The sequence below is a fragment of the Sphaerodactylus townsendi genome, linkage group LG15, assembly GCF_021028975.2.
Source record: "Sphaerodactylus townsendi isolate TG3544 linkage group LG15, MPM_Stown_v2.3, whole genome shotgun sequence".
NCBI lineage: Eukaryota > Metazoa > Chordata > Lepidosauria > Squamata > Sphaerodactylidae > Sphaerodactylus > Sphaerodactylus townsendi.
The window spans coordinates 35,743,930-35,761,830 of NC_059439.1; the positions used below are offsets into that span (position 1 = coordinate 35,743,930).

The window sequence follows — 17,901 nt, forward strand, 5'->3', positions numbered from 1 at the left end:
AACATGGTTCTCCAGTTGCACAGTGGCGAATAGGAAGGCGCTCCAAAGGGTGATCAATACTGCACAAAGGATTATCGGCTGCCCTCTCCCCTCCTTGGAAGAAATCTATAATGCCGAAGTCACAATAGGCCAAAATATTCTAAGGGACCGTCTCATCCAGCACCTCTCTTTTAAACTGCTACCATCTGGCAGGCGATACAGGCCCTCAGAACTGGGACAAAGGAAACTTAGGGGCGGCTGCCAGGCTTGACATGGCTCTTGCTGGTATATTTGGGGCTATGTAGGGATGGGTGGAGGATGATGATGTATGAGTCTGAAATTGCATGAGTCTGAAATTGTATGAGTCTGAAATTGTGTGCATAGAATGCTGCATAAATTTTAGATTTATGCGTGCACAATGACAATAAAATGCTTATGCTTATGCTTATGCTTAGATACTTTTAAAAGTTTTTGAAAATCCTAATCTGGAAATACGGCTTCCTCGTAACTTTGGACACCGTTTTCCCCTCACTGTGGGAGCTGTGAAGCAGCTGGAGGAGCCATTTCAGGTGCTTTTGCTCAGCATCCAACTGGCTAAAGCATGAAGCAGAAGATAAACCTGCTAAGATCCTAAACAGCACTTTCGTGTGCATTCTGCTTTTTCTCTGGGAGTCTTTACAAACAATCGCAAAGAACCATCAGGGAACTCACAGCCGAGAAAAACCTTTGAAGCTTGAGGTTCTAATAGAATGATGGAAGATTAATCCAAAGAGAAAGGGGCTACAGCTGCCAGCCTGCAACTCAGTCCTTTTAAGTTGTGACAGGCTGTGGCTCCCGGTAGCTTGATGGAATGTCCCTGGTTCCATCCTCAGCACCTCAGTTAAGCAGCAGGTGATGGAGAGCGCTCTCGGTAGACAAAAAAGTGTCCTCCTTTCGTCCAATGGTCTGGCTCGAAACATGCCAGTTTCATGTATCTCTATGCTCCCTCTGATGTCATAAAGAAACTTGGGAGGGACAATGGCTATGCTCTCAGTCATCATGGTAGTTTGTATTTGCTTTCCCCAGCTATTCTTTACCCCCTAGCTATGAGCTAGGTACTCATTTTCCAACCAAGGAATGGATGGATGGCTGAGTTGACCATGATTTTATCAAAGCTGCCATTTAGTGGCAATATGCCGTCCCCTTTCCATCATCCTCTCCAAAAGGTGAAAACTCAGACTTTATTTATTTTCAGGTGGATTTACTTACTTACTTACTTACCTACCTGCCTGCCACCTGCCTGCCTGCCTACCTGCCTGCCTGCCACCTCAGCCTGCCTACTTCAGGTTTCAGGTGGATCCTATTCACCTATTTCACTAATTTCTCCCCAATAGGCCAATCAAAGTTAATTCTTTAGTAATCCACTGCTGCCCTCATGTGGTTATATTCAGCATTGCAGCGTCCTAAACCTCACCTACTTGGATCACAGCTGTTTTTGACCCAGCTGGACTCTTCCTGCCCCAGGTCTCACCCAGCAGAAAATACAGATTAGAACATTGACCTATGGGACAGACTGATTCGGCAACTATAACGCCAAGAAATCAAACAAGAATGGTTTATTTAGCTAAAAAAAATTTAAACCAGCAGAGAACTAAGTAAAACAGCAACAATATAAAACTGCGCAAGACAACCCAACAACACGCCAATCATTGATCAGTGGAAGTCCCTTCCCATGGTGCAGGGGTCTTCAAACTATGGCCCTCCAGATGTTCAGGAACTACAATTCCCATCAGCCCTGCTACTTGGCCATGCTGGCAGAGGCTGATAGGAATTGTAGTTCCTGAACAACTGGAGGGCCATAGTTTGAAGACCTCTGCCATGGTGCATCTTGCTTCTCCAGGAGAGATGACAGGGACTCCTTTATCTCCCCATCTCCTGGGAAAGTTATAACAGCCATTGCTATCATTATAACGTGTACTCTGGTGGCCAAAGTCCTAAACTACAAGCGCTTATCTCCGTGTTTGCAGAGGGGAGATGTGAATGACTTTGCAACCCATAGTGAATGACAAGACCGCAGGTGGATGTTAGGGGGGGGAGGGGGGGGGCTGCCAACATGATGCTGGCGGGGCCTGATGGGAATAGTAGTCCCTAAACATCTGGAGGGCCAGCGTGGGACGCCCCTGTCATAAAATCTCGCTTGCTAAGTTATTGCACGCAGAACATCTGGGGCGGTGTGGGGGGACGGCTACATTCTCTGCAGAGACCAAGGGGGCTGTGCCCTCAGAAGACATGGCGGCGGAGGCTTCGCTTTGTCTCTGCGCGCCTGCGCGAAGGTTCACGGGAGCCATGCGGATGGAGGCGGGTCCTGTGCGGGGACGATGGCGGCCTCCGCTGCAGCTTGCCGGGCGTGGAGCCGGGCCGGGGTCGCAGGGGCGGTCCCCCTCGCCGCTGGGCATGTCAGGCAGGTTCGTGCTTAAAGCGGGGGGGGGGGGGGTCCTGCGGGCTTTTCTTCTAACCCAGAGGTCACGACCTTGCGAATAGAAACGGGGGGGGGGGGGCCTTGCAGTTCTCCCCCCGCCCCCGAGCTTTCCCTTCCAATGCATCAGTTACCAGGAGAAAAGTTTCACCTGTTGGATTCCTGCCCCCTTTGCTGCAGGCAATGCTTTCCTTTCTGTTGCATCACTTTGCAAGGGAAAAGTTTTACCTGTTGGATTGTTGCCCCCCCTTGCTGCAGGCAATGCTTTCCTTTCTGTTGCATCACTTTGCAAGGGAAAAGTTTCACCTGTTGGATTCCTGCCCCCTTTGCTGCAGGCAATGCTTTCCTTTCTGTTGCATCACTTTGCAAGGGAAAAGTTTTACCTGTTGGATTCCTGCCCCCTCTGCTGCAGGCAATGCTTTCCTTTCTGTTGCATCACTTTGCAAGGGAAAAGTTTTACCTGTTGGATTCCTGCCCCCTTTGCTGCAGGCAATGCTTTCCTTTCTGTTGCATCACTTTGCAAGGGAAAAGTTTTACCTGTTGGATTCCTGCCCCCTCTGCTGCAGGCAATGCTTTCCTTTCTGTTGCATCACTTTGCAAGGGAAAAGTTTTACCTGTTGGATTCCTTCCCCCCTTCAACCAAACGTTTTCTTTCCATTGCATTGCTTGGCAGGAGAAAAGCTTCACCTATTGGATCCCTGCCTTCCCTGTCAAACTCCCCCGCTGTTAAAGCTCCAGGAAATGCAGTCAGGAAAGGAACCGTGATGTTCAGGATTGCTCTCCACTGAGAGGATTGCCTGCCACTTGTGTCCGTGTTTGAAGAGATGCATTCCCTCTGTCGCCAACATCATTCAGGGCTCTGGCCAGCCCCCTGGCACTTGTCACAGCCACTATTGTGGTTGTGTGTGTGTGTGTGCATATTACAAGACAGTTTTATAAAGCAAAGAGAAAAAATAAAGAAAAATAAATCTGTTCAACAACACTCTTCAAGGAGGAAGCATCCACAACAGCGGCAGTTCATCAAATAGCAAGTGGGGGTTGATTGTGGTGGAAATTTCTAAAATACAATCTAATAATCTTGCTCATGCACTAGCAGAAAATCCGAATATGATAGTTTCGGGGGCAGGAAGGATTTGGTCCCTCTGGGCCCTATAAGGGAATCAGAAGAACAAAATGTTAAGACTGTAGCAGGACACCTTTCTGACCCAGGTACGCTTTTCTTGGATCCCTCAAGCATCCAACACAATTTTCAGACGATGTCATTGTTTGCTTCAATCTTTTGCTTTCGTATTTTTGCATTAAGCATTTCCACTCGCCTGGTGTTTAAAGAAAAAAATGTACCCATAGATTTCGATAAGCAGAATAGTAGTAGGAGTGTCCTAGCAACCCAAAATATTGCATTATGTAACAGCTAATTCTTACTTATAAGTATAGACATGCTTACTGGAAATCGCCTACTTGGACGTTGAGCTCTGCAAAATTATTTGTGTCTGCATTTTAGTCACTTAAAACTATATTTTATACTGGGATCGACTGTACTGTTCATATTAGAGGGGCTTGTAACACATTGAACGTAATGAATTCCACATGCTTTGTTAGCAATGGCTGTCTTTCCAGCGGTTGGCATATTTGTATGCTAATTCTCACGTTCTTTCCAGATCCACTGGACACCCGTCCCACTAACGTGGCTGCGACTGAAAGCCCCCTCGGTCCCTCGACTGCGTTCCCAAGGCGCCTGTCACACTCTGTTATCGAGGCCAGCAATCCGGTGTCAGAGCACAGCTGTTGTGGCAGGTGCTCAGGTAAGGAGAGCCCTTTTTAAGTGTTGGGACACGAAGGGCTAAGAATCACCTAGGAAGGGGCATCCGGAGAACCTGTCAATTAGGATACCTGGGCGGATTTCGTAGAATCATAAAATCATAGAGTTGGAAGAGACCCCCCCAAGGGCCATCAAGTCCAACCCCCTGCCATGCAGGAACATACAATCAGAGCACTCCTATCAGATGGCTATCCAGCAGTGGCGTAGTGGCTACAAGCAGTGGCTAAGAGCAGGTGCACTCTGATCTGGAGGAACCGGGTTTGATTCCCAGCTCTGCTGCTTGAGTTGTGGAGGCTTATCTGGGGAATTCAGATTAGCCTGTACACTCCCACACACGCCAGCTGGGTGACCTTGGGCTAGTCACAGCTTTTCGGAGCTCTCTCAGCCCCACCTACATCACAGGGTGTTTGTTGTGAGGGGGGAAGGGCAAGGAGATTGTAAGCCTCTTTGAGTCTCCTACAGGAGAGAAAAGGGGGATATAAATCCAAACTCTTCTTCTTCCTCTTCTTCTTCTTTAAAAACCTCCAAAAAAGGAGACTCCACCACACTTCAAGGTAGTGCATTCCACTGTCAAACAGCCCTGACTGTCAGGAAGCTTTTCCTGATGTTTAAGTGGAATCTCTTTTCCTTCACTTTGAACCCCTGACTCCTGGTCCTGGTCTCTGGAGCAGCAGGAAACAAGCTTGCTCCCTCACCAACATGACATCCCTTCAAATATCTATCATGTCACCTCTTCACCCTCTCTTCACCAAACTAAACATCCCCAGCTCCCTGAGTCTCTCCTAGTAGGGCATGGATTCCAGACCTTTGACCATTTTGGTTGCCCTCCTCTGGACCTGTTCCAGCTTGTCAATATGCTTCTTGAATTGCGATGCCCAGAACTGTACCCAGTATTCCAGGTGAGGTCTAACCAGTGCAGAATAGAGAGGTACAATTACATCCCTCAATCTGACACTATACTCCTGTTGATACAGCCCAGAATCGCATTGGCTTTCTTGGCCGCCGCATCACACTGTTGGGATTAATTTGCCTTCTGTGTCGTTTTCTGTCTTTAGATTGTCCCGCCTGCTGCCTCCGCACCTGTCGAGAACGTTCTGTCTGTCGGAGATCTGGGCCAAGCTGTTCAGGAGCTGAGCTTTCAAGAATTGGGCCTGGGCTGCTATACACCAGTGGGCCTAATCCAGAATTTGTTGGAGTTCCTCCATGTGGACATGGGGTTACCCTGGTGGGGAGCCATCGTAGCAGGTAAAGGAACCACAGGAGCATGGATCTGCCTTTTCACAGGCAGAATGAGCGCAGAGAAGCCTGTGGCATTATGGATAACACCCCCATAAACTGAGTGGCTGTGCATTTTTTAAAGAGATGATGTACGAAAAAGAAATAAAGTCACTTCCCAGTGACTGTGACAGTGGAGTAAATAGACAGATTCTTTATTTTTCAGTCAGTGAACAATAATAACAAGTCATTTTGACAATTGATGAGAAAAAGGATAAAATATTAATAATTGTACATATATCATTATAAACGTAGTCACAATGAATGAATACAGTTGATTCGAATCTTAAAATCATAACATTTACAAAGAGGCATGACTAGACTTTCTAGCACAGTGATGGCGAACTTTTTCGAGACCCAGTGCCCAAACTGCAACCCAAAACCCACTCATTTACCTCAAAGTGCCAACACGGCAATTTAACCTGAATACTGAGGTTTTAGTTTAGGAAAAGTGGTTGGCTCTGAGGCGTGCGTTACTCGGGAGTAAGCTTGGTGGTAGTTGTTGGCTTTGCTTTGAAGCAGCCATGAAACTCTTCAAACAGGTGAATCACCACCCTAGGAGGGTTTACTCAGAAGCAAGCCCCATTGCCAGCAACCGAGCTTACTCTCAGGTAAAGGATCGCGCTTTAGTTCTTTGCATGAAAATCAGTGGGGTTTAACAGCACTTAACAGGGTTACCTATACTGCTTCTCCAAAACTAGGTCTTAGATTTAATGCTAATAATCAAGTCCAGCGGCCCAGGCCAGCCTAGATGTGGGGGGGGGGGGGCGATTTCCCCCACACACACACACACATGATGAACACTGTTTGTGCGTGCCCACAGAGAGGGCTCTGAGTGCCACCTCTGGCACCCGTGCCATAGGTTCGCCATCACTGTTCTAGCACATGCTTTCCTTATATCCCTCAAACAATTCTTCCTTTGATCACAAGCTTCTTGTATATTTATTCTAACGTGTTTCCAGATCAAAAGACCATTGAGGGACCTTACGGCAATCAATAATATTGTATAACAAATAAATACTTTATGTTGTTCAGTGGGCCATTAATAACAGATAATGACGACACCTGTGCTAAAAAGAATAAAATGCAAACCTACCGAACTTGTTATCAGATTAATAAAACTAAACGCATAAAGTTGATTAAAGTACTAAAAAAAAAAATTAAAATTCCCAGCGATCTTCACTACTTTGAGCCAGTTCTGCTCGATGCTGCGAAATCTGTACATTGTTACGAGGAACTGGGCCAGTAGCTTGGTGGTTTGCAGGAATTCAGCAATAGGGAGAGAATTAGTTCTGGTTGACTCAGGGTAACCAGTGGAAGAGCTGTAGTGTCATCCAGCGTAGGTTGTCGACCGTTCATGTTGCATTGCACCACCTTAAACTTAGAGGTCTGCCCATGCACAGTACCGTGTTTCCCCGAAAATAAGACAGTGTCTTATATTAATTTTTGCTCCCAAAGATGTGCTATGTCTTATTTTCAGGGGATGTCTTATTTTTCTGTGTTCTGTTCGTCGGGCATGCTTCCAAACAAAAACTTTGCTACGTCTTACTTTCGGGGGATGCCTTATATTTCGCACTTCAGCAAAACCTCTACTACGTCTTATTTTCTGGGGATGTCTGATATTCGGGGAAACAGGGTAGACCCCGGAGCTACATAACGGCTATCGGCATGGTTGCAAACTTCCTTGGAAGGACTCACCTCTCCCTTCCCCACCACGCTGCAGGGACGGTGGCAGCGCGGTGCCTGGTGTTCCCGCTCATCGTGAAGGGCCAACGGGAGGCTGTGAAGCTCAACAACCACCTGCCACAAATTAACGAACTGACGGCCCGCATGAACGAGGCCAAGCGCTCCGGAAACAAGTTCGATTGTGAGTTGCTGGGGACGGGCGAGTCGGGGCGCGGTGAAGACCGGCGCGGTGTGGAATTCGGCAACTCTCGAGATGAGCCGGAATTCTTACTGGGAAAGGCGGGGCTAGGGTGGAGCTGTGGGGAGGAGCCGAGAATGGGGCGGGGCATAGAGAATGGGGAGGCGGAGCCTTGGGTGGAAAGTGGCAAAAAGGCTGGGGCTAGGAGGAAAGACGGCTCTTAATTCTTGGCCAAACCGGAGGATGGCAGAACCTGTTAAGGTGGGGCTGACAGCAGGCAGAAGAAGAAGAAGAGTTTGGATTTATATCCTGCCATTCTCTCCTGTAAGGAGACTCAAGGCGGCTTACAAACCCCTTTCCCTTTCTCTCCCCACAGCAGATCCCAAAAAGTTTCTCTCCCACATTCATGCCAAGAGTATTTTAGAATGATTTGTGCGAGAGGGGGTGATTTTTGAATGAGTTTGAGAAATGATTTATATCCTGCCTTATATCCTGCCCTGCAAAGGCTCTCAAAGTGGCCAAAGCTTACAAAGTGGCCTACTCCCTCTCCCCATAGCAGACCCCTTGTGAGGTAGGAGGGCCTGAGAGAGTTCTGAGAGAACTGTGACTGGCCCAAGGTCACCCAACATGCGTAGGAGCGGGGAAACAAATCCAGTGCGCCCGATAAGAGTCTGCCACTCACGTGGAGGAGTGGGGAACCAAAACCCGGTTCACCAGATTAGAGTCCACCACTCTTAACCGCTACACCACGCCGGCAGGACGGAGCGGAAAGGGTTTGGATAGAGGGAGAGTTGCAGTAGCCTTCCCCATATTGTCCCCACCCCTGAAATCATTCATTTCTTCCTCAGTCGCAAAGGCGTACTCTGATCTGGCTGTGTACCAAAAAGCCCATGACATTAACCCACTGCGTGGCTTCCTGGTGCCCCTCGTCCAGGTAAGTCTGCACCTTCCCCCCACCCTAGTACAACAGCGGCCCAAGACCCCTCTCCTGCTGGAGCCTCACACCTACGAATCACGGCTCTGGCCTCTTCTCTTCTCAGGCGCCCATTTTCATTTCGTTCTTCATCGCCCTGCGCAAGATGGCCGAGCTGCCCGTCCCCAGCCTACAGACGGGGGGATTGTGGTGGTTCACGGATCTTTCAGCCGCTGACCCTTTGTACATCCTGCCCTTGACAGTGACGGTCACCATGTGGGCCATCTTGGAGGTAGGCCGGGGGAGGTAAAGGGGAAACCTGGAAGCGGATAAAGCTGGATTCTCCTGAGCCAAGGAACCTTGCCCCTGTGAATTTGCTACAAGCCTTGGAGAAAGGAAAGAGAGATCTTTGAGCTGGGCATAGCCCTGGTGGAGGCTGGCTGGACCTCTTTCGGGCCAGTGATACGTAACACGCTTCAGCGGACGTATCACCTATCTTAGCATTCTTTCCTTTCCTGGAATGCCGTCCTACCACCTTGGTTCTGAAATCAGTACTGTAGGGGAAATCGCACCGTGAGGATGGGTGGGGTGCAGACAAGCTGCCACCCGTGGAAGGTAACAGCCTGCATTTTTCTTGATTGCAGCTGGGGGCAGAGTCTGGGGTCTCGAACCCAAACCTGAGGGTCATGAAAACGGTTTTCCGGGTGATGCCAGTCGTTATCCTGCCTCTCACAATATCCTTCCCGACGGTGAGAGATTTGCGTTTCTTACGCAGTTTGTACTGCAAAGCTTTCTCTGATGGAACTGCATGTACATATTTGTAAATAAAAAAGGGGGGGAGGTACCCCAAGGCCAGTCTGAACTGGCAAAGCTTGCAAAAACACTCGGCCCAAACCTCATCCACTCGCCTCACTAATCTGCTCTGCTTTGCATTGAAATGTGCATTCATTTCCTTATTGATTTAAAATAAATCCCATCCTGGTCTAGTGGAAAGACATTCACCAGCCTTACCTCAGCATTATATAAAACTGGCGGGAACCCACAAGGACTTGCAAGAGCCTCTTCTTCCCCCTCACGTATACTATTTCTTCTTCTTTCTTTGAAAGCCTCTATAGCCACTTCTTTTTTTTCCTGCCTCATTCTCATCATTGTGGTTCAATCTCAGATTTTTCTGCAACCTTGAGGCATTTTTCAGGTTTGCAGAAAGATCTGTCTTGCCCATTAAGGAGGGCTCCAGTCACCAGATTCAAGCATGCTCAGTTTTGGACAGGCTGAGAATTAGATCTGTTGATGATTCTAACCGTGGTGGGGTGCCGTCGATGTGTGAGCGTGAAGGGGACCGTCTCGAATCTACAACCACATGGAATCAAAGGCCCCTTCCGCACACGCAAAATAATGTGTTTTCAAACCACTTTCACAACTGTTTGCAAGTGGATTTTGCTATTCCGCACAGCTTCAAAGAGCACTGAAAGCAGTTTGAAAGTGCATTATTCTGCATGTGCGGAATGAGCCTAAATTCCTCTTGCTGTGGTTCTGCCGTATCAGCTTCCTCCGCACCTCCACCCCACACTTAAGTGTATACCCCTCGCCTTGTGGTTACACACAGGCCCCTGCCACATGTGCAAAATAATGCACTTTCCGTCCACTTCCACAATTGTTTGCGAGTGGATTTTGCTGTTCCGCACAGTGGCAAAGTGGTTTGAAAGTGCATTGTTCTGCATGTGCGGAAGGAGCCACAGTGTCGTGTATCGCTTTTTTGTATGCAGAGGTGAGAAATTCTGGTTTTCTCTTTTGTGCCACAACAGACTGCTAGGGAGGAGATCACTGAATTTTCTCTCCCTCCCTCCACACAGGCGATCTTCACCTACTGGATGACCTCCAACCTGTTCTCACTGGTTCAGGTGGCTGTTTTGCGCATACCCGCTGTCCGGGATCGCCTCCGCATCCCGGAGCGGGTGCAACACGACCCCTCGGTCCTGCCCGCACAGGAAGGCTTTTTGAAGAGTCTCAAGAAAGGTGAGCCGGGAGGGGAGGCTGAGGAAAGGGGGCGAGGACTTACGACTCCGGCTCTCCTGGAGCTAATTCCCTCCGGGCCTGGTCCTACCCCTGCAGGATGGAAGAACGCGCAGACGGTTCAGCAGATAGAAGAGAGAGAACGGCGCATGAAGAACCACTTGGATTTGGCGGCTAAGGGTGAGCCTGCAGGCCTGACCTGGGACCTCTGTGTGTTTGGTATCTTTGAGAAAAGCTATGCTTTCAGCCTGAAACGATGCAAATAAAGCAGGCTGTACTCTGTTCCACATAAAGATGTTAGTTCGGTCAGTTGAGATGTAACAGTGGAGAAAATAGTATGCGTCCACGTTTGAACATAGTCCCGAACATACATGAGAATTATCCACTTTTACACACTGCCTTTGTCAAAACCATTATTTTGTGCATTATTGAACATGGTACTTTGATACAAGAGCAGTTAAGCCAAAATGCATATTTTTTTTATTTTCAAACGGATGGGGAAAGGGAGAGCAGGGATAGGTTGGCATTAGGACCCAGCTGGAGCATTCTACCACAAAGAAGGTTCGCCATGCTTTGTTCTGTGGTGGAGGAATATATAATCTGCTAACATCTTTATGTGGAACAGAGTACAGCTTTTCTGTGCACGATGTATTGTTTTCATGACGGTTTTGAGAACGGAACAAGGTCGGTTTGCCTTTATATGCTCATTTCACGTTTCTTTTTTAAAAAACATAGGAAGCTAACCCTATTTTTCTTCTCTTCTGCTTCCAGGGGCACTACGCCAGACCTTTGCCCATAACCCTTTGGAAGTGCAGGAGCCTCCCAAAACAAAACCCCCACCCCCAAAGAGACCCTGGGAGGATACGTTAGGCTGAGCGATCACGCCAATGCTTCAGAGCCCCATGCAAAGCAAAGACTCGGTACAGGGACAGCAGAATTGAATCTGTCTCCACCCACCCACCCAGTTTGTGATCTTTGACAATAAAGGACATGAAATTTCCTTTTCCCTCTTTTGTGTGGGACCAACAGGCACAGGGGCCGGTGTGGAGATAAATGTGTAACCACCTATCCTCCCAATCCTTCTAAATGCAGTGTAATATTATGTACAAAATGTCAATTAAAGACTGGAGTGATGTGGGTATCGGGGGAGTGGAGTTCCTTCTACAGCAGGGGTCGGTGAACTGTGACAAGCAGGGACCCATGAAGCTACCTGATATTGACCATCAAAGTTAGTACTATCTACCGAAATTAGCAGCCGTTCTCCAGGGTCTCAGAGATCTTTTACGTCACCTTCCACTTCATGCTTTACACTCAAGATACCAGAGATTGAACGGAGCTCTACAACGGAGCCCCTCCCCATATCTAATCAAGACCCGGGGAGTGCCCAGGGATCAAACCAACAACCATCTAATGTAGCGTCCTGTTTTCAACAATGGCTAATCCCATGCCTCTGTGAAACTTCCAAACAGGATCGCGTCCGCAGCCTTCTGCTGTTCGTCCGATACGTGGCTACGGGCAGTCCATCAACACAGGCATGACATTTCCCTGACTGTGTTCTTCAGCGGTCTCCCAACAGTGTGCAGAAAGGGGGGGAGGAAATATTGGGTGGAAGTTTAATGCCAGCGGAAACTGGGAAGACGAGGAAGAAGGCCTTTTTGCGGAGGAGCGCCGTTAGGGCGAAGGAAGCGGTGGATCTCGCAGACAACGGCAAACCGAGAAAGCTCGAAGAATCATCGTTGCCCTGGGCGTAAGACGGCACGGATAAAAATCCCAGTCCGATTTGTGGAGTGCTGAGAGTTTATCGGGGATGCAGAGGCCGGGGTGGGGTCCTCCGCCCGCCACAGAGAAAGCCCCTCAGTTCCACCAGCAAGCAACCCCCAGTTCGTTGATGTAGCAAACAATAAATTAGAGGGCAGGAAAGTGTCCGTCGTCAAGGCAGAGGGGAGAATCCAGCCCCCCACCGGTAGCCTCTCCATCACTGAGACTTGGCTTCCATGACGGGATCCATCTCCGTTAGGACCGACAAGGACAGGATTTGGATCAGCCGTGTTATGGAGGCTGTGGAGAGAACGGGTTGAATCAGTCCAGGAGTTGAAAAGGGGAGACACAAGAAAGTTCTTCGATAGGGACAAAAAAGAATTACTGCTTTCTGTCTCCGTTTCTAACTGTGGCTGCTCTAGCAAGGAAGGAGAGCCAGCGTGGTCTATGGCTACCAATCTTGATCCTCCTTGATCTCAGATTGCAAATGCCTTAGCAGACCAGGTGCTCAGGAGCAGCAGCAGCAGAAGGCCATTGCTTTCACACCCTGCACGTGAGCTCCCAAAGGCACCTGGTGGGCCACTGCGAGTAGCAGAGTGCTGGACTAGATGGACTCTGGTCTGATCCAGCAGGCTAGTTCTTATGTTCTTATGTGGTGTAGTGGTTAAGAGCAGGTGCACTCTAATCTAGAGAATTGGGTTTGTTTCCCGGCTCTGCCACTTGAGCTGTGGAGGCTTATCTGGGGAACCAGGTTAGCTTGTACACTCCAACCGGGTGAGCTTGGGCTAGTCACAGTTCTTTGGAACTCTCTCAGCCCTATCCACCTCACAGGGTGTTTGTTGTGGGGGGGAGGGAAAAGAAGTTTGTAAGCTCCTTTGAGTCTGCTTGCAGGAGAGAAATAAATTCAACTCTTCTTCTTATGGGATCAGAAAAATGAAGCATATCCTACTCACCAACAGCCCGACGGAAACACCCTGGCTTCTTATTTTCAGGAACTTTCACCAGCAGGTAGTAGACGGGCAGTCCAGAAGCAGCGATGGCGATGCCGATGGCAGAATTGACAATGTCGGTGTAGAGGGGGACGGCGACCAAGAAGATGGTGCAGAGGCAGAAGACCACTGGGAAAACGATGCTGAGCTGGTGGGGGACAGAACGCAACATCATACAGGGGACAGAAGTCTCCTCCTGCCTACGTATCCCATCCCTTCACGCTGGTCTCCGAAGGAGAAAAGAAATGGGTTTATTCCAGTGGTGGCGAACCTATGGCACGGGTGCCAGAGGTGGCACTCAGAGCCCTCTCTGTGGGCACGCGCAAACAGAGTTCGTCACACATACTTCTATGCTGGCCTGGGCCGCTGGCCTTGATTATTAGCATTAAACCTAAGACCAAGTTATGGGGAAGCAGTGTAGGTAACCCTGTTAAGAGCTGCTAAACCCCACTGATTTTCATGCAAAGAACTAAAGCACGATCCTTTACCTGGGAGTAAGCTCAGTTGCTGGCAATGGGGCTTGCTTCTAAAGAGTAAAATCCTCTAGGGTAAGTTGATTCACCCACGTTCAAAAGAGTTTACTGCGCAGTTGCTTCAAAGCAAAACCACGACTATCACCAAAGATTACTCGAGTAGCATGCGCTACTCGAGGAGGCAGAACTTTTTTTCTAAACTAAAACCTCAGTATTCAGATTAAATTGCCGTGTTGGCACTTTGTGATAAATAAGTGGTTTTTGGGTTGCAATTTGGGCACTCGGTCTCGAAAAGGTTCGCCATCACTGGTTTATTCAATCTGGTTTTCTGCTCCTGAGAGAAATCAATTGGACGTCTTCGGCAGCCCTCACTTAAGATGGGGGAAGCGATGGCAGTTTGCTTCTAGAAAAGGAGTTACAGCTTCCAAACATGGAGGCTCCAGGTTTGTGGAACTGTGGGTAGCAGACAAATCCTGTGAATGTGTCTGTTTCTTTTTTTAAAGCCATCTTATCCTGGGACAGTAAGGGAGTTTTTAATTCTTGTGCTCTTTTGCCTGTTTTGAGCCAACTCTATTAGTTGCTCTCATATGTACCTCCACTTAAATTTTCATATTTTGAGGAAAGGACTCCCGTCCTACACTAAGGCTTTTCCCGCGTGCACACGCCCTCCCCCACTTGAGAAGATTTCTCCCGGCCCTTACTTTGAGAGGCCGTTCCTTGGACGGCTCCTTCCACCGCAAGTAGAGCTGCCCTGCGATCGAGAGACCCACGAAGAACCAGTAGCTGAAACTGTAGTAGTTGATCAGCTTGAAGATGTCCTCCACGCAGAGGTAGACCAAAGCCATGGCTCCCTGGGACAGACATAAAAAGCATGAAAACATGGTCTACCGTGGGGGTGCGGAGTCCACTTTCCCTGCCTACGGTTGGCCTATTCTGGACAGGCGTTGCTGTTTTCAAACCCCATGCAGGAGTCCCCAGCGTGGTGTATGTACCCATCAACCCCTTTCCTGGTGCTCACCAAGTTCTTTTAGAAGAAGAAGAAGAGAAGAGTTTGGATTTATATCCCCCCTTTCTCTCCTGCAGGAGACTCAAAGGGGCTTACAATCTCCTTGCCCTTCCCCCCTCACAACAAACACCCTGTGAGGTAGGTGGGGCTGAGAGAGCGCCGAGAAGCTGTGACTAGCCCAAGGTCACCCAGCTGGCATGTGTGGGAGTGTACAGGCTAATCTGAATTCCCCAGATAAGCCTCCACAGCTCAGGCGGCAGAGCAGGGAATCAAACTCGGTTCCTCCAGATTAGATACACGAGCTCTTAACCTCCTACGCCACTGCTGCTCTTTTAGAAAGGGGGTGGGACTTTTGCCCAGCAGGATTTCTGATTGGCTTCTCGTTAACCAGAGTTTCCGCCTGAAACATTGAAGAGGTTCTATATATCCTCTCTCCCTGGCATTTTGTGATTGGTTCCACCTCCGGGGCCAACCCCCCCCCCCCCCCGGGTGTATTCTATTGCATTTTGTAAGCTGCCTATTGCATTTTGTAAGCTGCCTCTAGAAAACAGGGTGTAAATACTTTTAATACATAAATAAATTGTCAATCAGCACTGTTGCGAAAACTCTCTTTTTCACTTTGGAAACGCCTCCTTTTGCACAACAGGATTTACTTTGCTCGGACAGCCCATTCAGGACTCTGGCCCCTTCCGCACATACAGATTAATGTACTTTCAATCCACTGCAGCTGGATTTCACTGTGCGGAATAGCACAATCCACTTGCAAACAATTGTGAAAGTGGATTGAAAGTGCATTATTCTGCATGTGCGGAAGGGGCCTATCAGAGAACGCGGGTTTTCTTGGCTGTCCCTCCTTATCCCTACACCACCATGCAACAGAGGGGGGGATTTCCACTCCACCCCCATCACAAGGACTTACGTTAAAGAGCAGGGCTGGGACAGGCGTGAAGCGCTTGACGTGGATCATGCAGATGGCGTCGGGCAGGTGTCCCTCACGAGAACCGACAAAGAACAGCCTGAAAAGAGAGGGGGCGCGAGAAAGCCGTGGGGTGAAACGGAGCAGCATCAGCCTGGCCCGGATTGGGAAGGAAGGGGAGCAACCGTACAAGCAGAAGTGTCCCAGGGGGGCAGCAACTGCGCGCCAAAACCCTTCCTGTCTTCTCAGAGCTCTCCAAAGGCTTGCATCATCCGGGACCCTTGCAATAATATCAAGTCTATTCGTCTGTACCCACCATGCAATGCTGAGCATCAGACTGTAGCTTCTCAGTTCTCCCACTTAGATCAGTGGGAACTGTAGCTGCTCAAACTACAGGCTGCATGGCCGTGGTCTGGTAGTTTTCGCTCCTAACCTTTTGCCCACGCCTACAGACCACGGCCATGCAGCCCGGAAAACTCACAACTAGTTAATTCCGGTCATGAAAGCCTTTGACAATATACTATGCACTGTACACATGGGGTATAAATGAAGTAAACCAGTGATGGCGAACCTATGGCACGGGTGCCAGGGGTGGCACTCGGAGCCCGCTCTGTGGGCACATGCGCAAAGAGTTCATCATGTGGGGGGTGGAAAATCACCCCCACACACACATCTAGGCTGGCCTGAGCCACTGAGCACGACGTGCGTGCACCGCGGTGAGCAGGGAGGACTCGGCTGGCAGGCCTGGTGCCTGTGCTCCGGGTGGCTGCTGCCAGAGGGGGGGGGGGGCAGAGGAGACAGAGATGTAGAAAGGCACAGAGCGGTGCAAGTGGGACTTGCTGGAGGCTAGAGCAGGCTGGCCTCTGCTCAAGAGGATGGGGCAGAGGAAGAGGGAGCCAACCAGTTTTTTCTAAACTAAAACCTCAGCATTCAGGTTAAATTGCCGGGTTGGCACTTTGCAATAAATAAGTGGGGTTTGGGTTGCAATTTGGGCACTCGGTCTCAAAAAGGTTCGCCATCACTGAAGTAAACAAATAAATGGTTTCAAGAAAGCCCCCCCCCCCCTTCTTGGTGACTGCTCGCACTAGCAGTCCCTTGAGCGAAACAGGGCAAGTAAAGGAGCTGTGTGAGAGGATCTCCCAAAATTCCTTTTCAATTAAATCCTCACGCAGGGGGCACAGAAACAGGGAAAGGTCAGTTGATCGACTACCTGGAAGCGGCTAAAATGGACGCGTTGAGGCCTCCAAAACAGGACAGGGCTACGGCCAGCGGGATAGTCCAGTTCATCACTCCAAACACTTGGTCAGCAAAAGTCTGCAAAGGAAACCCTGTGAGCATGCATCCAAAAAACAAAACTGTTTGGCCGCAGGCTTTGAGTATAAATCCCCAGATACAATGCTAGGGCAGCCGGCCAGGAATCCATGGTACAATGGTTGACAGGTGGCCAATTCCAGAGGCACCCAGTGAAACAAATACCCTGTTTCCCCGAATATAAGACATCCCCTGAAAATAAGACGTAGTAGAGGTTTTGCTGAAGTGCAAAATAATCCCCCGAAAGTAAGACGTAGCAAAGTTTTTGTTTGGAAGCATGCCCGATGAACAGAACACAGAAAAATAAGACATCCCCTGAAAACAAGACATAGCGCATCTTTGGGAGCAAAAATAAGACACTGTCTTGTTTTCAGGGAAACACGGTAGGTTTGAAGTGGCTCCGTTGAGTCTGGGAGGGCCCAAATTGAGCAAAACAATCAGCCCCTCAAGGGAAGAGCCGACCAGACTCCGTCATAACCCAGAAGAGAGGAGGTTACTTACCACGGCCACAGCTTCGCTGTTGAGTATGTCTGTTTTGCCCAGCACGGAGTAATAGGCCACGTTGGTCATGATGTATATCACTGTGACAATGGGCATGGAGATGCCAATGGAGAGAGGCAGGTTCCTGAGAGCAAAGAGAAACAGTAAAGCCGTTCCGTCCTGCTCAGCACAACTCACTAGGCATTACTGCCACACCTCAGACAGAACGAGCAGAATACTAGCAGCAGTGGCGTAGTGGTTAAGAGCAGGTGTACTCTAATCTGGAGGAACCGGGTTTGATTCCCCGCTCTGCCGCTTGAGCTGTGGGGGCTTATCTGGGGAATTCAGATTAGCCTGTGCACTCCCACACACGCCAGCTGGGTGACCTTGGGCTAGTCACAGTTCTTCGGAGCTCTCTCAGCCCCATCTTCCTCACAGGGTTTTTGTTGTGAGGGGGGAAGGGCAAGGAGATTGTAAGCCCCTTTGAGTCTCCTTGCAGGAGAGAAAGGGGGGATATAAATCCAGCTCTTCTTCGTCTACTTGGAAACCCCATAAGTACCCCCAAACCACCGTTAGATTTCCACTGATAAGGTACCTTTGGTGCAAAAGTGCCACTGGGCAATTTGGCGTATTAAGAATCTCTTAGTATA

At 49.2% G+C, this 17,901-nt stretch overlaps 2 protein-coding genes across 2 annotated transcripts; one reads left to right on the forward strand and one right to left on the reverse strand.

Annotated features, from left to right (window-relative positions):
- Positions 1–2,300: 2,300 nt before the first annotated feature.
- OXA1L (OXA1L mitochondrial inner membrane protein) lies at positions 2,301–11,459 on the forward strand. The gene is made up of 10 exons (XM_048517518.1): positions 2,301–2,423; positions 4,093–4,236; positions 5,309–5,498; positions 7,252–7,395; positions 8,241–8,326; positions 8,433–8,597; positions 8,950–9,054; positions 10,159–10,321; positions 10,418–10,498; positions 11,090–11,459. The coding sequence occupies exons 1-10, from the start codon at positions 2,337–2,339 to the stop codon at positions 11,191–11,193; spliced, it is 1,269 nt and encodes a 422-aa protein (XP_048373475.1). The 5' UTR covers positions 2,301–2,336; the 3' UTR covers positions 11,194–11,459.
- Positions 11,460–11,586: 127 nt separating this feature from the next.
- LOC125444818 (Y+L amino acid transporter 1-like) lies at positions 11,587–17,392 on the reverse strand. The gene is made up of 6 exons (XM_048517526.1): positions 17,273–17,392; positions 16,671–16,774; positions 15,464–15,560; positions 14,240–14,389; positions 13,030–13,213; positions 11,587–12,376 (listed from the first exon to the last, which is right to left on the reverse strand). The coding sequence occupies exons 1-6, from the start codon at positions 17,366–17,368 to the stop codon at positions 12,294–12,296; spliced, it is 714 nt and encodes a 237-aa protein (XP_048373483.1). The 5' UTR covers positions 17,369–17,392; the 3' UTR covers positions 11,587–12,293.
- Positions 17,393–17,901: the final 509 nt, after the last annotated feature.

Coding starts and splice junctions, on each gene's coding strand:
- OXA1L (XM_048517518.1), top strand. CDS start 2,337: ATGGCGGCCTCCGCTGCAGCTTGCCGGGCGTGGAGCCGGGCCGGGGTC. Junction 8,598..8,949: donor CCATGTGGGCCATCTTGGAG/GTAGGCCGGGGG, acceptor TCTTGATTGCAG/CTGGGGGCAGAGTCTGGGGT. Junction 10,499..11,089: donor CTTGGATTTGGCGGCTAAGG/GTGAGCCTGCAG, acceptor TTCTGCTTCCAG/GGGCACTACGCCAGACCTTT.
- LOC125444818 (XM_048517526.1), bottom strand. CDS start 17,368: ATGCCCATTGTCACAGTGATATACATCATGACCAACGTGGCCTATTAC. Junction 16,775..17,272: donor ACAGCGAAGCTGTGGCCGTG/GTAAGTAACCTC, acceptor TTTCCTTTGCAG/ACTTTTGCTGACCAAGTGTT. Junction 13,214..14,239: donor CCAAGGAACGGCCTCTCAAA/GTAAGGGCCGGG, acceptor GTCCCCCACCAG/CTCAGCATCGTTTTCCCAGT.